General features: G+C 35.9%; 1 protein-coding gene across 7 annotated transcripts in view; it reads right to left on the bottom strand.

Moving 5' to 3' along the window:
• GRM5 (glutamate metabotropic receptor 5) overlaps positions 1-23,822 on the bottom strand; it is a 240,391-nt gene that overhangs the window by 63,105 nt on the left and 153,464 nt on the right. For all 7 annotated transcript variants that reach the window (XM_051779197.1, XM_051779201.1, XM_051779198.1 and 4 more), the window contains one exon: positions 3,918-4,153. In XM_051779197.1, coding sequence (XP_051635157.1) covers positions 3,918-4,153 — 236 coding nt within the window. The remainder of the gene's footprint in view (positions 1-3,917; positions 4,154-23,822) is intronic.

Raw genomic sequence — 23,822 nt, 5'->3', positions numbered from 1 at the left:
TTGGATTCTCTTTGTTTAACTGATTTCATAATTTTATTTTACATATCTTACCAAATCATGTCTTTTCATAATAATACCTGCCTGGAACTGTCTATGAATAGCTTATATTAAAAAGTTAAAAAAACCTCACAAGTTAGTGGAGATGGTTTCATTGGTTTATGACTTCATGTATTTTTTATCAAAGAGATAAACTTAGCCTAATATTCTACTAGGCAGGCATCATCAAAGCAAAAAAAGAGATTTAAACAACTAAATCCATAGTTGGTGCATAGGAGAAGCCAGTTATTACTCAGATTTCAGCCATATCTTCCTGTGCTTATCTTCTTGCTATTTAAATGAGTTGTTTTTACTGTTAACTATTCTTTATGTTTTCATGATAACACAACCAGATTAAAAAGAATAATTCATTTTTTTTCCCACTAGCATAATTGTTATTGCTTTTAATATAGACACCTTTTTTTAAGAATGACCTGATCTATTAGCATCAATCAGCTTTTTATCATTATGCCAAGAAGTAAAGAATTGCTTGACTTTTGGTGCAAAAAATGGGTTTTGATTTCTCTCCATCATCGATCAAAAAAATTAATCTCTTTAACTGAAATTCTGAGAAACACCTTTAGCTTGATTTTTTTATGTAGATTGTTTCTTTTTTTTTTTTTTTTTTTTTTTTTAAATGCAGTTTGTGGAGAAGAACATGCATTCAGTTAGATAAATTTAAGGATACAGTCCTGTTTTCTTATCAGGTGAAATCTGAAGCAGAACCAGCATATTCATCACCATGCAGAAACTGTCAGGACAGTCTGTGGAATGGTAGTGGCCATTGAGTGCAAGTGTCATCTTTACAACTGTGAAGTCTGCAGTGACAGAATTTAGGACTCAAAACTTTGAGTGCTTAAAAAAACCAAATATAAATACAAGAATGTATATGAAGACATGGCTTCCAAATTCGTATGGAAGATAGGAAATGAGGTAGAAACAAAAAACTACCGTAACAGTCTCAAAAATCCATGTTAATTCTGAGCTTAAACTCTCAGCATTGCAATCTTTCACTCCTGCAATTCTCAGTGAATATATTTGTGTCTTTCTTGATGATAAATCTGCAAAGTTGTCTAACTTCAATGTTTTTTCACTTTTGTCATACATCCTTGCCTAGTTTTGCAGCTATTATGAGAAAAAACAGGATAAGTGTCCTAGCACTTAAGACACAGAAAAAAAGTCATTAAGTAAATCTACATGTCATCTTTCATGCCAAACATTGAATTTCCTTCACATGAATTTTGACAGATGGTTTAGACAAAAATCAAACCTATAAAACCAAATAACATGATGACTAAAAACTTCCTGTGTGAAAACCTTGAGTAAATGGGCAGTTTTAACTGATTGCTGAGTATAATGTTGTTAACCTGGGGAACTCCACAGGGAACTCCATAACTGAATTACCATTTTTTGTCCTACAGCAACAAGAAAGAATTGAAGGTATTATTATCTGGTTTTCATTATTTTAGCCATCATGGTCTGGCAATGATTATTACAATAAAACTGAAGAAAAAGTAATTAGAACAATCTATTTGGGAAAATGGTCCTTTTCTCTATTAATGATTTGCAAATCAGAAGATTTGTATTCTTGTACATTTCTTTGTGTTTTGTCATTCTCAGGCTTTAGGAAGTTGTTTGAACTGTGGCTCTGTGTGGGAAACCTTCCAACCATGAGTGCTGTTAACGCCGAGCTATTCAAGCTTTATGATTAAGTTGTCTTATATCCACAACTGGGTGACTTAATGTATTAACAACATCTCCCTGCACTCCCACAATAATTTTTTTGTGGTGGTGAATTGTATTTTAGGCACTATAAAAGACACTGAAGGTACTTACATTTCACAGTTTCTGATCTTTCATATGAAACATAAATTAGATTCTTGTAGTGTTGGTAAAAAGTAAGTAAAAAAAGAAACCCAGAAAAGTCAAATTGAAATGTTGTTGCTTACACAGCACAGTGATAAAAACCAAGTCTTTATTAGCCCGCATCCAGCCATGCCCACTGCACTGACACCTCAGGAAAGAGATCTACATTATTGTGGGGAAAGCAATGAAGTTTGCTGCTCGATATGCAGTACCTGTCAATAATGCAAATAAAGCCTGTGTCAGACTGTGTTGGAAGGGTAGAACAACAAAAGTATTGGAGAAAAGTCAGTTGAATGTTGAAGGTGTACACTGAGATTTTGGGATTCCTAGACTAGGTTTACATCTCAAACTTCCTCTGCGACCTTGTCCAAGTTAAAAGAAAGACTTAAGAACATTAAGTGGGACTTTCATTGGGGTTTGTGTTGCGTAAATCCAAGACTTTGATCCTTAAAGGCATTTTTTTGCTCTCACTGATGTGTGGAAGATATAGACATTTTTAAGAGGGAGGACCCCTTGGAGATTAGAGTTGTTGTTGCACTAATGTCCAGCGCAGCACCGCCTTATGCCCCAACTCTGTCAGGATACCCATTGTCTTAGTGATATCTCAAGGGTCAGAAATAGTTTAAAAATTACCCAGAGAGCTACAGAGAATAAGAAGGGGTTTGTGAAACAGGGTCTTGCCTTATCAGTGAAACTGGCCTCCTAGGCTCAAAGAAAGGACCCTGAACAAAGGACCCCTTTGAGATAGTCTGGAGTCTTCTTGCTGAGTCCCTGGTTCCTGCTGTGTCTCTTGTTACGTGGCTGGCAGCCATAGGTCCCCATGCCCTTTGTAATGCAAGGGGTTGGTGCCAGTTCAGGGCCTCTTGCCTTGGTCTCCCGCCACCCAGATCTCAGTCTGCATCTTGCACACCAAGACAACTGGGTAAAAGGTCATTTCAGCAGGGGAAGTTTGAGACCACTGACCACCAAGACTGAGCATGCAGGCTAATTATCATGAGAAGTGGGAGAATCATTCAACCAATACAAGGTAAAATACTAATTAGATAAGAGAACTAGGTAAATTGTGACCAACGAATCATGATTTCTTTGTTTTCTAAAGCATACTTGTAGTAAAAGTAAATGTAGTACTTTGTTTTCTAAAGCATACATGTAGTAAAGTTTTGAGAATGAGCATGATAGCTTTGTGGATTTACCACCTAGCACCCATCTTTGTGCAAATATGAAATAAATATCTGGGCTCTGTGTTTGAGATTGGCTTATTGCACACTGGCTGATGAATCCCGCTTTAAGGAATAACCTTCGTATTGCTTGGCACCTCACAAAATAAAGAGCAATTAACAGAAGTCATAAAGAAAACCAAACAAGAAAAACTCAGAAAAATGTGCCACATCTATATGGGGAAAAAAAAGAGTTTTGCTCTGCAGTGTAGAAGTGACAAAATGTTGTGGCAATTTTTGCTAAAATTAGTACAATTTAATGAAAAATATCAGCTCAAAATGGCATTTCCTGAAATGACCCATGGCTGAAAGAAAACCTAATGAAATCTTTAAAATTGCCTAGTCTTCCATCTGAAGTTCACAAATACCACATGGACTTCAGATAGTATATTAGTATATATTAGTATATATTAGTATATTAGTATATTAGCTCATTCATTGTTCCTGTGAGCCAAAGCAATATGATTAACTCTGTTTCAGAAAAGATACATTCAATTTTGTATTATGCTATTTTTGAAAGTGTTTACATGCCTATGGAGATGGAGTAGCATCAAGTTTTTAAAATATAAAGAGCAGTTAGGTACTGAGGCACCATTCCTTTGTTTCTTTAGAAACCTGAATGCTTTTAAATTTGTGCTTCTCATAATTTGAAAAGAGCAAGTATTGCAATTAAAGCTTACTTCCTTCCAACCCCACTCACTATTTCACCAAACAAGGCTGCATCAGTCCAACATGAGCTATTTACAGAGGACCTTCAGTCAGATTATTTTATACAGCAGAGGTAATAAATTCACTTACTTGTGCAAGTCTTGTTATATTTAGGGTTCTCTTGAGGAAACCCTTCCAACCGGCACTGGAACCTGTGCTGCCAAAATTCCTGAAACCATGGATTTCTATGGTTGGTTTCTGGCCGAAGCTGTAGGTAGTAATCATCAAACCATTTCACGTCTGGAGACTGGAGTTTGATCGTTATCCCACCAACTGCTTCATTCTGGTACCCTTCTGTCACATCATACCTGTCTGCCCAGCCATCACTGCAGGGGTAAAGGAAAAAGACATAGCATTAAGGAATATTCCTATTCAAAGGAATAATAAAAGAGCTTCCTCAACATTGAAATTCAGAGCCTAAGAGCACACACCCACAGCTGTGGTTCTGAGTGGAGTATAGTAAAGCACTTGTAATTCTTCTAGTAGAAGAATTTAGTGCTTTTCTTACATTTGTTTGACATTGTCACCTTCTACTTAAATTGTGTATTCCACATCCTCCACTTCAGGTAATTGAAAAAGCATTAAAAACCACAGATCCTGAAATCTGATGTGTATAAGTGCTTCTCTGGATCATGCTAAACCTCACTGAGCTTTGGGGAGAAAACCTTGGATTCAGTGTTTCTCTGACACTGGGTTGATACTACTCTAACCTGAAAGGAGATGATCTGTTACTGAGCAAAGCACAGGACTGTGTTGCAGACCATGTCCATACTGCATGATGGAGCATGGCACAAAGAGACAGAAGCAAATTTTGAATAGGCTGACCTGCTCAAGCAGAAGCACTTGCACAGGGCTCAGGGACAGCATTTATTACATCTGAAGCTCTAAATCCTCCTTGTAGACGTGAGTAATGAAGCTGGGCAGAGCATCATGCAGATCCAGGTGTTGCTCCTGTTTCTTGGTTGCTTGAGCTGGAGCATTATGGAGTTGTATGATACTGTACTGCACACAGAATTTTAATCCCCTTCTGTTAACCTTTCAGTTTGCAATACTCTGACCACTAGAAGACAGAAGTGACTGAAAACCTAATTGAAAAAAATGTCACAAAATTCTCAGGGTAATTCCCCTCTCTCCAGTTTCATAATGGATTTTCTTGGAAGTAGTGACTTTTATGAAGTTTCACTCAACTCCATAAAAAAAAAAGAGCATTGTAGATTTCTGCTGTTTTATCGTGAACATGATATTTAAATTTTTCAAAAGCTCCAAGTATTGCAGGTAAAGACTTGTAGAAAAATCTCAGATTGGCCTCTAAAAATTCTCTGATGTTAATGACTATAGAGACTACTCTTAAATCCTAAAAGTTGAATAACTAAAGGTTGAAAAATAAGCTTAACTTGTCTTATTTTAAACTTCATTGTTTGTTTAAAGCTAGTCCTATTTTAAGTTAGTCATACTGTAAGTGATGTAGGTGACCTTTATCTGTGTGGATCTGTTGTTCTATTTTGATCATTTGCTGCCTGTTTTAAAATTTTCTTCTGTACTGCAGAGCAGGCAGGAATCCTGCAGCAGTCACTTGGTCCCCAGCATATTCCCTGTGTTCTGCACTCAGCTGTCCTCACACAGTGCAAAAATTAAGACCTCAGAGAGTGACTCCTGCACAGACACTATTTTGTTGAAGCCTGGACTCTTGACTTTGTCTTCTTAGCACAGCTGCAATGTCAGTAAATAGCAGCTTCACCAAGGGGGAAAATAATATCCAGTGTCTGGATTGAAAATGAAGGAACTATCAAACATGCTTCAGATTTCAAATGCATTGATTTACTCCACACAGAAAAGTAAAATATATACATTCATAAAAGGAGAAAGATGAGCATTGCTGTTCAGCTCAAATACAGCCCTTGGAAAATTTAACTTCAAGCTTAGGGATGAACACGAGTGTCAGTGTTCCCAATCACACTCAAGAGACTCAGTCAGGCAAATGCACCCCACCTTCCACCAGGACTATTTATTGGACAGACCCACTTATGGGCTCTTTTGTGATAAAAGCCAGAGAAGGTGTTTGAAATTTATGAGTGATTTAACCTTTTCTTTAAAACACTCATCTTAATCTTCATCAAGTTTTTAAACGGTTTTATCCACCCTCGTAAAACCTGACAAGTTCTTGAATGCAGTAAGTGATAGGTTTTCTGTAGTGTGGGATTTTTAATTTTTTTTTTTAAACTGGGTAGAATTTCAGTATCCCAGATTTAGGAGTTGTCTCATAAGAAACTTAGAAAAAAAACCCTGTTCTCTTGTAGTTAATTTCTTTATCCTTTTCAAAGGAACAGTTTTGTAGATCTAATCAAGCTGGGTGCTATAAAATTTATAGTATTACTTTATGAATAGTTATCTTCTCTAAGAAGATACCATTTTATAACTTTAAATTATTAAAAAAGATGAAAATGACAACTTCATCTTACATAACCCTTCTTCTCAACTTTATTGCTGGAGAGCTTCTTAATTCAACAGAGCTGCTTCTCATTCAAATAAGTATTTCAGCTTAGCTTCTTGGGCAAAAGGCATATTATATAAAACGTACTCAATATCTGTATTGTAGAGACAACAACGTAGAGATAACAAAGCCTCAGATGGACAGTGGGGAAATGCAAATGCTAAACTACTACCTAAAGGTTGGTGAAAGTGGAGTAGGTACACAGGCTAGAATGAATATAGAAAAGCACCAATACTGTGTGTGATATTTAAATTCTACACCCACAGTACAGTAACAGCACTTACAGGATGTTGATGACAGGATGACATAAATATATTTGGAAGAGTAGACCTGTGACATTCTCTGAAGTCATTGAGGGGTGTGAAGAGGAGGGAGAAGGTGACAGAGAGGGAAATACCTGCTTACTTTCATAGTCCTACCTGTCACTCCTTAGACCTTATTTCTACTCCTAATGGCTTAATTTTACTGTAGTAGCTGGTGATAACCTTGTACTCCACTGGTTGTTGCACTATGAAAGGTTCAAAATGGTATTCACTACCACTAAAATCTACTTGCTCAACTGAAGAAAGATGCTCTGGCAGCAGAAATTGGCTGTGACAAAGAAATCTGAATGAAGCACAGTTTAATCTCCACTTTTACCTACTGAAGTGTCAATGTACACTACTGCAGTGCAGGACTGTGTGCTAGTGAGAGAAATGGTTCTTTATGTTAGCAGTGAGATGTACAGGATATTTAGATGAGCAAGAGGTTAAGAATAGCTTCCTCACAAGTAGTAAAGCAAGTCCAAGGGAACAGTATTCCAGTAAGAATCTTGGAAGAGTCCAAACAGATTAAACAGGACATGAATATCCTTAACAGATAACTACACAAGTTCAGGTTTTCTCCCATACATGGGCATTGTATTTTCTAATTTTATTCTGATCTAGGTGAATATGATCATTAGAAATAGAAGGTGTTACTTCTTAGCCAATGGGAAGGTGTCATAGAATCATAGAATATGCTGAGTTGGAAGGGACCCACAAGGATCATTGAGTCCAGCTCCTGGCCCTGCACAGGACCATCCTCAAGAGTCCCAACACGTGCCTGACAGTATCATCAAATGCCTCTTGAACTCTGTCAGTCTTGATGCTGTGACCACTTCCCTGGGGAGCCTGTTCCAGTGCCCAACCACTTCTCTGTGAAGAACCATTTTCTAATATCCAACTTAAATCTCCTCTGACACAAATTCAGGCTGTTCTCTTGGGTCCTGTCACTGGTCACCACCGAGAAGAGATCAGTGCCTGCCCCTCGTCTTCCTTCACAATGATGTTGTTGACTGCAATGAGGTCTCCCCTCAGTCTCCTCTTCTCCAGGATGAACAGAACAAGAGATCTCAACCACTCCTCACACGGCTTCCCCTCAAGGTCCTTCATCATCTTTGTTACCCTTCTTTGGATGCTCTTTAATAGCTTAATATCTTTCCTATACTGTGGTGCCCAAAACTCCACACAATATTCAAGGTGAGGCTGCACCAGTGCAGAGTAGACCGGGACAATCCCCCCCCTTGACCGGCTGGTGATGCTTTGCCTGATGCCCCCAGGACATGGTTGGCCCTCCTGGCTGCCAGGGCACTGCTGACTGATATTTAACTTGCCATCGACCAGGACTGCTTTCCAGCACCTCATTTCCCAGTCTGTACATACACCAAAGGTTGCATCTCAGATGTAGAATCCAGCACTTTCCCCTACTGAACTTCATATGTTTGGTTATTGCCCAGTGTCCTAATTTGTCGAGGTCTCTGCAGGGACTCCCTGCCTTAGAGGGAGTCAACAGCTCCTCCCAGTTTTTTGTCATCTACAAACTTGCTTAATATCCCTTCCAGTCCTGTATCCAGGTCATTTAGGAACATGTTGAAGAGCACAGGGCCTAAGATGTCCTTAAAGTGACATCTTAAAGGACTTAGAGTTGCACATGAAGAAACCCTGCTGCGAAAGAAAGAAGCAGTTGCACAGCTGCAGCGCCAAAAGTAAAGGCCCCTTGCCGAGACATTTGTCAGGTATACACAGAACTTCAGAGATCTCATTCATCAGCTTGCCAGGCTAGAAAGTTGTCAACAAGGTAAGAGGACTATGGCATGTTCAGGTCTGACTGCTCTTAGTATTACACTAGCATTAAACACAATGAGGAATTGTTTTCAGGATCATGAAATGTTTCCCCCATATCCAATATTTCCTTGTTTATATTCTTGCCCATCAGGCTAATGTCTAGTGCATTTTCCTTAGAGACTGGTGGTGTGATACAGGAAAATAACCATACTGTATAAAATAAAATATATATAAAGATTAATGCTGTTTCTAAAAAAAAAAAAAGAAAAAAGAAAAAAATAAAAAATACAATTTATTGTACACCAAAGAAAATAATCACAGAAGGAAGAAAAAGGTAAAAGTTGCTTTTACTGTTGCAATACAAGTAAGAGATGAACCTGAAATAGCAGGGCCATTATCATGATTTTTTTACATATTATCAGATTTCTTTGCAAATGTATATTGCTCCAGCTACCGCTTTTTTAAGGATATACCAGGGTGATGGAGATTTTAGTTTAAAAATATCCTCCAGCAAACAGAGGGGAAGTGGTCTGCTCCTTGTTAAAGATCTGTTTAGTTTACTTGCAGTAAATCACAACATGGTTGTATATCATAGTACAGAGGTACCAATATTTACAAAATTTATTATTGAATAAGTATAAACACAATAAAATAATTCAATCTCTTAGATAATTACTATATATACAATTACTTTTAAACATCTGAATGGAAAAATAGGGGCAGATGAGACAAATCCAGGAGAGCTTTTAGCATCAAATTTCGCAAAAGGAAAGGCTACTCGTTAGTGACAAACAGTCAACCAAAAAGAGTGAAGATGATCTAGAAAACAGGCTTGATTGAATTAGCTGAAGATTTATAGCCTAAAGAACCAAACAGAATAGCAGGGGAGAGATGTGATATCTGTCTTCAAGTACTTAAAAACTGGCAGCAAAAGGTTCATAATTTGTTTTTGGTGTTAAGGTAAGCACTCCGGGCTTAAACTGAAAAGAAAAAGACTCATTTTAGACTCAAGGAAAGTTTCCTTGCAATAAGGAATAGCTTAGAGACTTTTAAGGGTGTCAGAGAATTAGATAGGAAAGCATCTATCTGATATAAATGTCCCTGCTTTGGTGAAGGGAGAACAGGGACTTCTTGACATCCATTCTGCCCTGCATATGCATTAGCTTGTGTTGAGATTTGATATATTTCTTGGAATGATGATTCTATGAAACCCATCAGATTAGAGAAAATATGTTAAGAATTGAAATAATACCCCCCACAGCTTCCCCAGCTTCTCCTATTTTATCTTACTTATTTTCTTGTTATTGTATTCTTTCTCTCTCTGCAGTTGCTATGTGAAGCAACAAATAAGAGAAATTAATTTAAGATAAATCATGTGTTTGACTATACACATAGTTATGTGTGTATTCCAGTTTTGCAGTTGGAGTATGCAGGAAAGAAAATTAAACTTTTATCTCTCTTTTTTGGGTGAAAGGAAGGGTTTTAGGTCTAATCCCCAAGTAACACTATCTCTCAGTCTAATTAAGATAATACTTTGTGGTTTTAAAACAGAAAAGAGATTTTATATTCCCTAATTTAAACATATTGGTCGACAGTCTGAAGTAAACACAAGTTTGGCAGTTTAAGGCCACTTGTTCAGTTCTGAATATTCATAGCATTAATTCCATATTATTGTCCCTATACGTAAGACCTGTTACTTTCGTAGTCCAAATCACCTTGGGCATGGGAACTGAAACTCTAATACCAATTAGCTGATGATAAGACATCAGATTTGAATGACAGCAAAGTGATTGCACAAGTTGACATGTCTACACACTAAATGGACACGGACTTTACTTTTAAATGTTACAAGTCTTCTATGTTGTTTAAGACATTTCTTAAATCTCAACTATGGGGTTCAGATTTTTTTTATAATATTGACTTCAGTGAATATTTTCAGATTCTTGAGAAGCCTTCCAAGGAAGTAGGGAAATTCTGCCATTTTTTAAGACCAGCTGGACTAAAAAGTTTCAAAGAAGAAAATCCTATGCTGGTAAAGGGGTTAAATAGATACTATAATCAATTATTTTTCCATTCAGTACCACAACATCCTTCAAGGACAGCTTCAGATTTAAGTATTCCTGAACAGTGCCACCGCTTATTATGTTTATGTTGTTCATGCAGTATCCTGACAGAGTTGGATCTTTATTTTCTGAAAGTCAAGTGTATAGAAAATGACACAAAACCCATGATTTGAAGACTGTTAAGTATAATCTGCTTTAAAATTTAGCAAGACTATATGTCGGATAATAAAAAGGGGCAGAAGAACCAGGTACACTGTGCAAATTGGCAGTCCCTGAAGTTATCGCAACTCTTTTCAGTCACTATTATGGGAAAATTTGACCATCAATTTATTTTAACTAATAAATTAAGAAACAGTGAATTGTGAATATGAATTCTTGGCCATTGGTGATATTTTTGTTAGCTGCTCACTTCAAAAGAAGTTAAGCATTGATAAACTATCAAGGTATTAGGTATATACTATCAAGATCTATCAGGTATTATTAGGAATATACTGTCAAGTTATCAAATTTTTTTGAAAATACCAAGAGTACATTTTCTTCCTTCTATACACACGTTAAGTGTGAAATCATACTCCTTAAAAGGTGTGCAGTTGTGGTAGTTTAGTCTAGGCCTTCCTTGGTGACCAGTTTGTAACCAAGGAAGTGTCCAGATTTACCCAGTATTCCCTATGATTTTTATGTAAGCCGGAGTATAAGAAGAAAGGAGGAGAGGCCTTTGGCGGCTTTGGAGGTGCAGGTTCCCTGCTGTTGAGTCTGTCGTGTTGGGGAGTGAGGCCTGGTAAGGCCCTGCTGACCTTGGGAGACAGGAGTTGCCGGCGGTTGTTCCAGCACAACTTTCTGTTGTCCCAAGGAGAGCAGTAAGATATTCTTTTGCTAATTCTTTTAGTTGCTAGATCTTGGGCTATTGATTTTATTCTGGTTTTGTTCCTTTTTTTCCCTCCCCCTTTCCCTTTTCCTTCTGAAATTGTATATATATTTCAATTGTATATAACTGTAATATAAGTGTAAATATATTTATATATATTGCTTTAGCTGTCTCTCTCTCGCTTCGGTTCTCTTGATTTTTTTTCTCTTCTCCCTGAGGTTTGAGGGGGAGGGGGACACTTCTTGTGGTAAGGTTTGGAGACTTGGCAGGGAGCCAGCTTCAAAACATATCAGCAGTATTAAGAACTTATTTGGATTGTTTAAATAAAAAATGGCAATAAATGGAAAAGAGAGAATATATATTTTAAACTGGTCTTGCGCACAAATTTCTTCATGACATAAATAACAGAATGCTTTCCATACAGAGCCACCTGACATACCCAAAATAATTTCTATGCTATATATGCTGATAATATATATTTACTGAAAATTATTTGAATGGCTTTTTTTCTCCACTTCGTTAAAATGTGTCGGATTTATTTTTTAGAGTAAAAAGGTACATGTTGTCTCTGACACACCCAAATCCCACTAAAGTGCCACAGTTTATGGTTTTAGAGCTAGGACTCCTTTTGACATCACTTGATAACCACTTCATTGATACAGTTTGAGTTTCCTTGCCTAGGATGGTCGATTTGTCTCCTCTAGGCTACTGCCAGTCCTGTGTGGCAGAAGGGAGCAGAGGGAGGTCTAATGCTAAACCAACTGCAACTGTAGTCTGGTGGACATCCAAGACATCAACTGGAAGAGATGTTCCTGCAGCAGCTCCTCCCCATTTTATATATTTTCTCTATAGCTAACATGATACTGTGTCTTTTTACATCAATGGGATAGAGCATAGAAAGCTAGAGGGACGTCTACTCATTTGGTCCATTAACTAACTCACTATACTGAAAGAAACTTTCCAATTATTGGCTCTGGACAAACAATGTGAAATGTCGTGAGTCAGTTACAGTTAGCTGAGGAACTAGCTTTTGGATTCCTGTGAAAACTGCCTGGAACATCTAACACACATTTCTAAAGCCCCTGTTTCTAAGATTAGACAAAATAGTAAGAGACACATGTATACAACAAAAATAGACTCCCTTTTCTAAACAGTTCCACTTATTTTCTACATTGAAAATGTGTCAATGTCTTGGAATCAATTGAACAGATTTCTTTTTCTCTGAAGTCCATCCCCCTTCAAGCTATAGCTAAAGCTATTACAGTTAATGACTGCATTCATTAGGCTGTAGAATGGTCTTTTTTTTTTGTTATGCAAAAACGTGTTTGCAGGCCACATAATGATGATGGAAACTGCTGTTCTGCCCATATCTAATTACTCTCCTGCCAAAAATCTGACCAATAGCATTTGAGAATGTATTTCTCCACCTGTGCAGGAGTTCGCTATCTGAGTGACAGTCTTTAATTTTCATTCCATTGTATTTCTCTGCTCTTTCAAGGTTTCTTTTTCCTATATCTTAAAAACTCTAAAAATATTAAAGATTCCTCATGCTCTTCTCAAGGCTCTACTAGTCTTGAAAAGGTACATTTGTTTGGTTAATACTGAGAAGAGGGTGGAATTGCTTTTGGTGAGCAGCTGTAAATTGTTGCATGTAGATGAGTTCATCTTATGATAACTGTATATGCAATGAATTCTTATTTTGCTGCCTACCTTTTTATAGATTGCAATTCTTCATATTTTTTTCACTTTTCATGCATATTATAAGGATAAACGAATTTACGGGTAATTCAAAGGAAAGAAATGACCTGATTATTTTTAGGCAGTATGACACACTGTTTTTACAAGATGATATCTAGAAGTAGCTATGTAGTGAATTTGGCAGATACCTTACACAGGGGATTACTGGTACTAATTACTTGCAGAGTATCCAAACTTCCCCCAGCTGAGAAAGGTTGTGATGGCAACTTGAGAGTTCGGTAGTCTATAGCAACACCTAATTTGCATGAAAACAGAGAGAGGTTTACAGCTGTCTGCATCTGTAGTTCAGAGCTGAAAAGTAATTCAGCCTACTGTAGTCCAGTCTACAACAAAATACAGTTTCCAATGTGTGATTCCTCTTTCTTCATGCAAGCTGTCATAGTTGATCAGCCTAACTGAAGTTATATCCATACATACAAATTTTATAGTGTGCCCTAAATTGAAGAGAAATTTGCCTGAATGTTACCCCTGAAAACATCAAAGATATTCAGCTTGTGCTGTATGTTCTCTTGATTCCTGAAAAATTCTTTAGTGAGGAGAAAGAAAATATTTGACATGTTACCAAGAACAAAGGCATTTTGGATGCCTAGACAACTTTATAAAGTTATAGAGTTTTTTTTTGAAGATAAAATGTAAATTTGTGCTACAATTTGTCCCTTAATTTTTTTAAGTCCTTTATTTTTTTCCTGTGTTTGCTCTAGATCAATTATTTGTAAGGACTTTGAGGTTTGTCTAGATTAAATAAACTCAGTTTTATCCAACTTTCCTTTGAAGAGCTGTTTTCTAAATTTGCAGTCATTCTGGGTGTGATTCTTCCCACAGGTACCCAGCTGGTCCTTGTCTCTGCAGATTCAGTGCTATCTCAGAATGCTCTGATAATGCTGACAGTGTCAAGGATGTGACTTGGGAGCTGCTGTCAGTGCACACAAAAATGAGAGCTCTGTGGGCTAAAGATGGGAGGGCAGTGATGGAATGTCCTGTTGTGATCCATATAGGCATAGGGATGTCCTGTCCAGAGCTGGGGACTCAAGTTTGTCCGCATTCCCACACATTGTCCACGTTACCACACTGAAGTCAGCAGGCAGTTCCCATACTGTCCCCAATCTCCTCCCTACAGCTACCAGAAGAAACTGATAATCCTTTAATAAGGGGTGAGGAGGGAGGAGAAAGAAACATGACAACATATCAGTAAAAGAGGAGTAGGAAGCATTTTTCTTCAGGTTTCTCATTAAGTAAGGATGGCCAAAAGAGAGACAGAAACTAAAGGAAGGCATGTGTGCTATAGGAAAACCTAAAATATATTTGGAAATTGGCCATCAGACATGAGGACTGCTTCCATCATTGCTTTGTTACAGGATAAAAAGATTACTTCATATCCTCAAACTATATATTCCAAATATGGCAGCGGCTTTTCTTTTCAACAATATTAATGGTGTTGAGTCATATTTATAATTCACTCTAAGCTCCTCAAACTGCAAACTTCTCATAATGACAGCCTAAAAGCCACCAGTTACATAATGTCAGCAAAAGCAGAAAAACAGGAAAGGAAAAAATGATTCGTGTCCAAAACATTTCAATTGCCTATATTTTTATTGTGAAAATAGTGATTTTTATCTTCCCCAAAATGCCTGACTCCAGTATAGCTTCTCAGGCACTAAAAAGTGGTGTCCAATGCTATGTAATCTTATGTAATCTAACTAAGCCTATACAAGCAAATACCAAAAAAAGTCATGAACAGAAATCATGTCTTGGTAGAAATGATAAGCAAATACCCACTGTCTGGAAATGCTGTCAAAAAGCTATTTCATGTATATCTTATGTGCCTGAAATGGAAACCTCTCTGGGATGACCCTGAATGCAAGAAGATCCTCTGTGCTACAGCAGTACAGATATATAAACCAATGCTGTATTTCTACTCATGATTGCTTGCATTAATTTAGAGGATTTTTCATTGTATCAAGATCACCAGGAGAAAAATAGCTTATTCTGAATCAGAATCATTAAGTCATTATCTTAGGATAATGATTTACTGAGGCTGCCAGTGATGGAATGGTTCTCCATTAGACATCTAGGCACCACTTTTATGGATATGCAAGAATAATCTTTAAGATAAATACAAACATAATTATATGAATGAAAAGATAGCTGTGATAGCCTTACTAGTTTAAAAATATTTCAAAAATGGGCAAAAAAACTGGCTTAAGTAAAATCATTCACTTATTTGACAGAAAATGTAACACACACACACCTGTACTCACATATATGTGTGTATCTATATTTGTATATATGCATATATCTTTATTTCCTATGGCTATATGTTTACGGCATTTTTAGTCTGAAAAAACTAGCACGCAGTAAAGAATCTCTTATGTCTGTATACCATCTGTTATGTGCTTGTAACATGTTTGTGAAGTTATTTAACTATGAAATAGTGACATAACATTTGAGATGTTGCATCTTATTGTTTCTGTAGAATAACACCTTTAGTAATAAATAATATACTAATGTATAAACACGAAACAGTATAAGTAAATCACTATAAATGAGCATATCTAGGTATTCTTAGGTATAAACAATAAACAAAGTGAGTTAAAAAGTCAGACAGCAAAAAATTAAATTTAAAGAAGCATAAGTACATGTCATATTTCAGTAGCAACTCTTAATAGCAATGCATATGTTAACACTAAACCTTATTTGGAGGGAATTTGTTAATGACTAATCAGAAACTTTGGGATGAATCTTTGAATTTGAACATGGAATAAAAATGTAAGGATAATATGTTAACAATGTTATTTGTATTTTAGCACCTATTTTAAAACCATGCATACCTAGAAAGGTTCCCTTTGTCTAATAGCACTGAGGTAAGCAGACTATTGCTTTTTCAAAAGTCTTAAATCTCCAGACTTCAATGAATGCTGTAGTAAATCTAGAGTAGTCACTCTAGTCAATATATTAGTCAATATAAAATTTGTAGTTGTACAATGGATAAAAAATTCTGGTGCATGAAGATTTTAAAATGACAGATGTTATGTAGTATTTTTTTCAGAGAAAGAATAAGTCATTTCAAGCCCATAAATGCTGTAATTAGCACATGGTTAATTAATCAAAAATACAAAGTAATTAATATTTAAGGTCCCCAGGGAATCAGTAATTTCAGTAGTTTTTTTAATATCTTATTCAGCAAATGGAGCCAAATATGACAAAAGAAATCAAGCAAGACCTAGAATAATAATACAAACAGGATATATACATTGAAATTCTCCCCCTGCTGAAATCAGCTGAAGTTTTACCATAGACATTAGTCAGGACTGCCTTGTGCTCAGATCAAGATATATTCCTCTAACTAATTCAATGCCTGCCTTCAGACAATATAAAGTGGAATGGATAGCTCATCCCTTGCACTTACGTTGGTATTATCCGTGGATATACACAAAATTGAATTATAGAACAGCTTTATAAACCCTTCATCTTTTAAAGCTCAATTCAGAATAGTTGGGATGTCGTAAGCTATAAACATAACGTTCTTTCGGTCAACTGTTTGAGGAGGTCAACACTCACTTTTATGACTGTCAGAGAAAGGGCATCACTAGAAAGTCATCATTGTCATGAGAGGAAGAAATTGTTCCAAAGGCCTTGCAATCTAGCTGTTTCTCACTCTACAGCATTCAAAGACAGCTTCTTCTTGGAAACAGTGTGTCACATTAAACGTGCTTACATGACAGAGCTAATATGCAATATGTACATCACAAGATTTGAGAAACCTGGACTAAAGGATTCTTTACTGCAATGACAAATCACAAATCTCTTGCAAGAATCAGAGCAGGTCTACACAAGAATATATTCACATCTTGGTGGAAAAAAGTAATCTGAAAACAAAGAGTAATTTCCTTTGCCCTATTTCTTTGAGCAACCTGGTCTCTGAACAATTTGATCTAGTGGAAGATACCCCTTCTCATGTCAGGATAGTTGGGACTTTAAGGCCCTTTCCAATCATTCTATGGTTCTATGATTTCTTTTGCTCATGCAGCTTCTATTCCTCATTTCCACCGACTCAGAATCATAATTTTCAAAAAAAGAATGCATGTCTATGCACTCAACTCATTTTGTATCATCTACTTGAGTTGCCCAGGGCTTGGAGTTAGACATTTTAAGTAATTGACCATAACTCCTACAGTGAGACATTACCTTGATTTCTTTGTCACCATCCACATAAACATGATAGAACTTGCTTTACTATGCCCAAACCAAAGCTCATCAAACCCAGTAATCTCTCCCTAATGGTGTTCAGTAAAAAAAAATTTGTATGCAGTTGAGTTCCAAAGCAGAATTTGAATGACTTTAGCAACTCACATGTTCTACCATGTTAATGGGTGAGGATTTATTTATTCAGCAACATAAAGCAATAGAAGTCTGATTTGAAGTGGTCTTTAGGCATAAGGGATAATTTCAATTTGGGTGAAGTTAAGACTGTAAGGAGTATAGGAAACCTTAAAAATTCACAGTCAGTGGCTTCTTAGCATCTCCTGGTGTTTTGGTATGTCATAAAAAAGTCACTTCTCTCAGTATAAATATTGCTATTTTTTCAAGCTGCGATGACCCATTTGGAGGAGGAACTTTTAAAAATAATGTGAGAGAATTCGCAAATATGAAGACCATTAGATCAGGACCATTAAATTTTGCCTAGTTTCTCTGCATAAGTGGGCCTGATTTTCACTGAGCAGCACTTTTATGGTTCCTTTATTTGTACTGAACTGACAGAGAATTGTCTCAACAAATATAGAATAAATCTGTACCCTAAGTGTGTAATTGCCTTCTGCATTATAAATTTGCTTAAAAATTCAAGTAACCAATGTGTAAAGTTGAAAACAAATGCCATTCAGAATATGCTTGAGAGAAAAATCATAAAAATGTGATGATATGATCACACTTTAAATAAAAATGTGTCATTTAACATGCTATCTGTATCTAACTGTAAGTCTGCAAAGAAGAAAGGATTAGGATATACTTTTAACCTGTTTTGGTGAAATTACTAAAAACAATGCCTATACTCACACAAAGCCCTTAAGTCATCTTAATTAGGCTTTAGGTTTCAGAACTGTGGCTATAGTTACCACCAGTGAATCCTGCAAGTGAAATTTTTCAGCACCTCCATATAATGTCTCTGCAAACACAGACTATCACTAAAACTACACATTAATTGGCAAATATTAAGATCTTTCTTTTATAGTTTTGGCTTTGAATCTGTTAGAAAAAGCTTTGAAAATAAATGACTGTTCATGGCCCATAGAAAAAACAATAACATGTAGGAGTTGTCTAAAAAGCTTAAATATCTATTCTGTAGTACAATGACACAATAGGTCATTCAACGAGCTCTTTCAAAAATTGTATTGTAAAATGCATTCCAGAAGTAACTTAGATCACATGGATGACATAAATTTAGGAAATAGTGATGCAAAATCAGTACCTGATTCTTTCTGTAAAAAAAATTGTAAAGTACATGCTCATCTATCTTTCAATTATATTTCACAGAGGTTGTTTGATAACTGACTTTTGAGAAGTACTAATTAATATTTCAAAGTGATATGCGAGACATAGGGCAAGACAGTATGATTCCATCTGGAACTTTTTGTTGCTTTCCTTGATGTATCCAGGGCTTTCATGTCCTAAACCACTGATAACTTATGCTAATAGAGATGGCCTATCATGATTTATCAGTTTCTACCTAGCAAGACCTTTCTTTCTTTGTGACAGTTGGGTAAGTGAAAGGTCTCCAAATAAAATGGCAAAATATATTGCTCACATATGATAATATATTTTCTATCTATTCCTCTGTAAATGGCACAATAATTGTTGGGATAGATCCCTTGTTTAAAATGTTATTTACACATTTCCATTTAACGTACTTTCATTCGGGTTTTTACTAAAGTCAAGGACAAGTCTCCTGATGATTTCAACTGTTTGTCACTAACTTTGTGGGCAACACAAACATTGTTTATAACTGGGAGTAGCTTAATGAATTTACTTGTAACACTGTATTTGAGCCAAAACCTAATACAAATATTCCACATACTAGAAAATCGGTTTCACATTTTATGGATGGAGAGTATATTTTTCAGAAATTTGGTTGATCTCATGAAAAGAGAGCAACACCACCTTAATAACATAGCTTCTTTTTATATATGTTAAACTTTTAGTGCCATAATTTTGTTCCCTACTTTTAGTTCAGCGACTAGAATATTGTAGATATTTCATAAAATTTTAGGGGAACATTTCTGTAATATTACAAATAATGAAAAAATAGATCTGACTGTCAAACAACAAAAAAGTAATCTTTCAAAACAAGACACAATATAATGTGCTGAATCCATATCCATGTTTACAAGCAACAGTTTACAACTAAGAAAATGTAAATATAAATGGAAATATTAGATTCAAAATGAGATCTATGCCAAAGGAGATCACTAAGCCGTGTTGAACATTTGAATATACTTTCTTGAATCAAAAAACGTCAATAGGTAATCTTCTGTTTCCCTTGCATAAAAGAGATATTGACTGAACGCACAGACTTACTCTCCTAACTAGGAGAAGCATGAGTAAAGTTAAAGTGAGAAGTGACTACGAGAAGGTTTAATATTAGGAAGGTTATAGTGCCTAAGTGAGTTTGGAGTATCAAACCAAATAAGTGCAAGGGGAGCTTTTAATATGACAGCAAGTCTCAGTAGCAGCTTTTCTCAGCAGAATTATGTAATTTTAAAAATGTGATAATAGATTGGTAGAAGCCCTGTTTTAAATAGAATTGTGCTAAGGAAAAAAATATAAAGAACTTTTTAAAAGAGTTTATTTTTCTCGTTCTGTTTAAGACCTTTTCTGCCATGAACTAATGTTAAATTGCTCGAAGACTGCAGAAGTACCTAACAATAAATCAATGGACATACCTGACCTTCTCAAAGAAAGCTCACAAGAACTTTTCAAAAATGCACCACAGTGCATCATAGTCCAATACAAGCTGTTTCAGAGACTTCAAAAGGAGAAGAGGAAAGGAAGTAATATGAAAAAACATTTAGAAGGTTAGTATAAAGAACCTTCATGCCAATTTTAATTCATTTTCATTTCAAAGTGTTTTGGAATATTTTTCTGGTCCATTTAATCCCAATCAATTTGCAACAAAGCTGTTGCGGTTCTTCTTACCAGATAACCCTTTCAGCAAAACTGGCTGACAGTACCAAACCTAGATATTTAAAATACTTTTATTGATCTTTTGAATGCAACTTTGTGATAATTAAGTAAAAACTGATTATTTCTGCTGAGTATTTTATTATTTTTAAATCTATGTTATTTAAAGTAACTTTTACTGTAAGGTCACAGTACTTATATTGACTTCTTTTTTTATTCTGTTTTAAAGACTGTCCTGTCTATTTTTAACAAACCAGAATTTATTCACTTATTTTTATTTGTCAGTCTCAGGCAGAAGTCTGAGCACCTCAACAAAGGGTGCCAAAGTCTCATTGGGTGATGATTCTTAGTCCCTATTTTATTCATCATCCTGATATGAATATTTGTTTATACTATTTAATAAAATTAAGCAAATATCCATCATCATATCTATTTTGGCATTCCTTTTCCTGTAAGGAACATACCGATATAGGTTTTTAATAAAATCATGCCTGAATCAATTTATTAGTTGAAAGTGTGAATGGACATGACTAAACAGTTTGGTAGCTAGAATATTAAGTTGAAAAATAGAATCATTTAGGTTGGAAAAAAACCCTAAGGTCATTGAATCCAATCATTAACCTAGCACTGCCAAGTCTACCACTAAATCATGTCCCTAAGGGTCACAGGAACATTTAGATGATTTCTACACAGTAGAACAGAAGTACTGAGGAGATGGAAAGATAAGCAGCTCGGAATAACTTCTAAGGAACTTAGTGACAGCTCAGTTCAATTTCTATCCTGACTGCACAAAGAGATGAACCTGAACACACTTCCCCGGAAGGTGAGCATGATGGAGGGATGTGCAATCACAGTCTCATGATTGCTGGTTTGTTACAGGTGAAATGACTGTGACATTCTACAACAAATTATTGTTTAGCATATTTCTCCAGAAATATAAGTCTCTCACTATTAAGCTATTAAACCATGTATGCTTTCCCCCTTGGCAATATCTTATGAATTTTACCAATGGCCTACATGAATCAAATACTGCTGACCCATAACGACCTCAAGGACATGAATTTTAAACAAACATTGTGAAAGTCAGTCGTCAGAGAGAGGAAAGGAGGAATTTGTTCTGAATATACTCTAAAGGAAACACCATTGGAGCTGACGTGCTTATGCAATTTGTGGGTCACTGGTTACCCAAAGCTTACCACCATGTCTGCTACACTTGCCCAGCCAAGAATACATATTCATAGGAAAAACATCTTCTCAGAGACATAAATCTAACAATTACTGTATTTTTTGTGTTGCAGTGGTTTTGGTTTGCTTGTGACTGCAATAGAATCAGGAAAGGCAAGAGGTAAATACTATTTGAATAAATAAAGCTCAGCTTGAAAATATACTGTGCTTGAAAAGATAGCAGTACATAGTAGGGGCAGAACTGCAGTTCATGTGTTGCAGATGGCTGGTATATGGACTGCAGGGTACTCAGTCATGTGGGATGACTGTTGGAAACACAGCTACTTCATACTCTGAGACAGAACTGTCAGAAATGGCCTAAAGTGAACTACAATTTGGTCAATCTAGTTGTGACACATGAGGAAAAAGTAGGTCTACATGGCAAATATGGAGAGCAAAAGCAAAGCATGTGTCTCTGCCCACAGCAGGGGGTTGAACTAAATGATCTTGAAGGTCTCTTCCAACCCAAACCGTTCAATGATTCCATGATTCTATGACTGTTGATGTGAGAAAACGGCAATAACTTTGGGTGGGAACATACTAGCAAAGCACAATTTTCCTTACATGAGTAGGTCACATACTGCATTATTGCTCTTAATTTTTTTTCCCTTAACCTTGAGCAAGAAGTGAGATTGTGATAAGTACTATGGCATGAGAAAATATAAAATAAAGGTGCAATTCATACTGCGATAAACAGAAGGCAAGTCATTGCTGATGTAGAATCTTTCAGGAAAGAACTGAGTGATATTCTGAAGCCAGTTTTATTTTGCTTCCTTTGCAGTGTTTACACAGATTGAGTGTGTAAATTTCTATAATCTGGGAGGAAATACCCAAATGCAAGTTGCTATCAATAATAAAGTGCCATCACAACAGAGGTCTGAAGAGGCATTGTGCAGATGGCTCCACCTAATGTTCAGGTCAGTGATATCATTAAGAAGAAATCACTCTCTTCCTACAAGTTATACAATTATTTGGTGGTTCCCACCCACTGCCCTCCACCCCCCTTTCTGACAATAAATCGGAGTATCCATAAGGCTGTAGTAGTTTAGGGTTTTACAATTGACTGTCTAACCACACAGCATTTGTGTAATGAGGCATGTGAACTATTACTCTGATGAAACAAAAATAAAGCAACCTGTGCTGGTTATTTCATAGTTCTCAAAAGTTTTGAAACTTGTAAATATTCCTATGCTTGATGCTAAACCAGGATTATTTTACCACTGTACTTTGTGACATTTGAGGTTTTTATTTTGAACTCATGTTCTTAAATTCTCTGCTATGCTGTGGACCATCCAATCTTACACAGATTTGGAAGAATGAGATTTGAATTACTTTTAGTGGGATAATATGCTTGATATCTTTAGTTAGAAAGGCAATTATTGATAGTGATGATCAGAGTACACTTGGGATTTGGGAACTTAATACTGAATGCTTTGTGGGTTAAGAACCTAAGACTCATGCTTGTCTGTATTTGTCACACATCTATATATATTTATCTATATTCTTATAATTGTTTAAACCACTTGAATAGCTCATAAAGAAGGAAATGAAGAAGAGATTTGGAGGCATGAAAAGACAAAACTGCCTTAACCAATAAATTCATGAAAAAAAAGAGAAATCAGAAGCACTTTTCTTGTAAGAACTTGTTTCAAAACAGACTCAGCAGTCAGGGTCTGACACAGCTAAAGATTTCTTTCATTTTGATCTTTTATAGCCCAGACTCCTTTCTAAAGGTTTATCAAAAGGATTGTAAAGAAAATTTAAGTACTTTGTCAGTACAACTCAAAAAGACTTCTAAAAGAAAAGCACTACATAATCCAAGATGCCTATATTAGTCACAGAAAGTTTGAATGAGAAGAATTTTTTAAATAGCTGGGTGTTACTCTGAAATCAAGGTGCCTAGGTGAGAATTAGAGAATAAGAATTAAAAGACCCTCATGAGTTAAATAAACATAGTTTCTCAAAATAAACATATAACTATAATTCATAGAAAAATATACTTCCTAATCCTCTGAAATTAATAAGAAAAAAAAAGAATACCAAATTTCCATACTCAGTGCAATTAAAAGTACCAAAGGTTTTATTGCTTTTAAATTATAAAACTAAACAGAATTTTAATAGTAAAAAAAGGAGAAGATGGAGGGAAAGACGTGAAAACACATGAATAGATGTTATTCTCCTAATCTAAAGCAATGGTTCCCAAACCATGAAGCATGAACCCAGTACATGGACACAATTCAAACAAATAAATTCTGATGTACACTCTCTCAGTAGGATCTGTTCTGGCTGGGACGAAATCTGGTTTATAAAAATTGGGCATTATTGATTCAGAACATT

This window comes from Manacus candei, unplaced genomic scaffold (genome assembly GCF_025592945.1).
Source record: "Manacus candei isolate 608988 ecotype Guabito, Panama unplaced genomic scaffold, ASM2559294v1 h1tg000014l, whole genome shotgun sequence".
In the NCBI taxonomy this organism is placed as follows: domain Eukaryota; kingdom Metazoa; phylum Chordata; class Aves; order Passeriformes; family Pipridae; genus Manacus; species Manacus candei.
The sequence above is the reverse complement of the archived record's forward strand: the minus strand, read 5'-3'. Positions and strand labels throughout refer to the sequence as shown.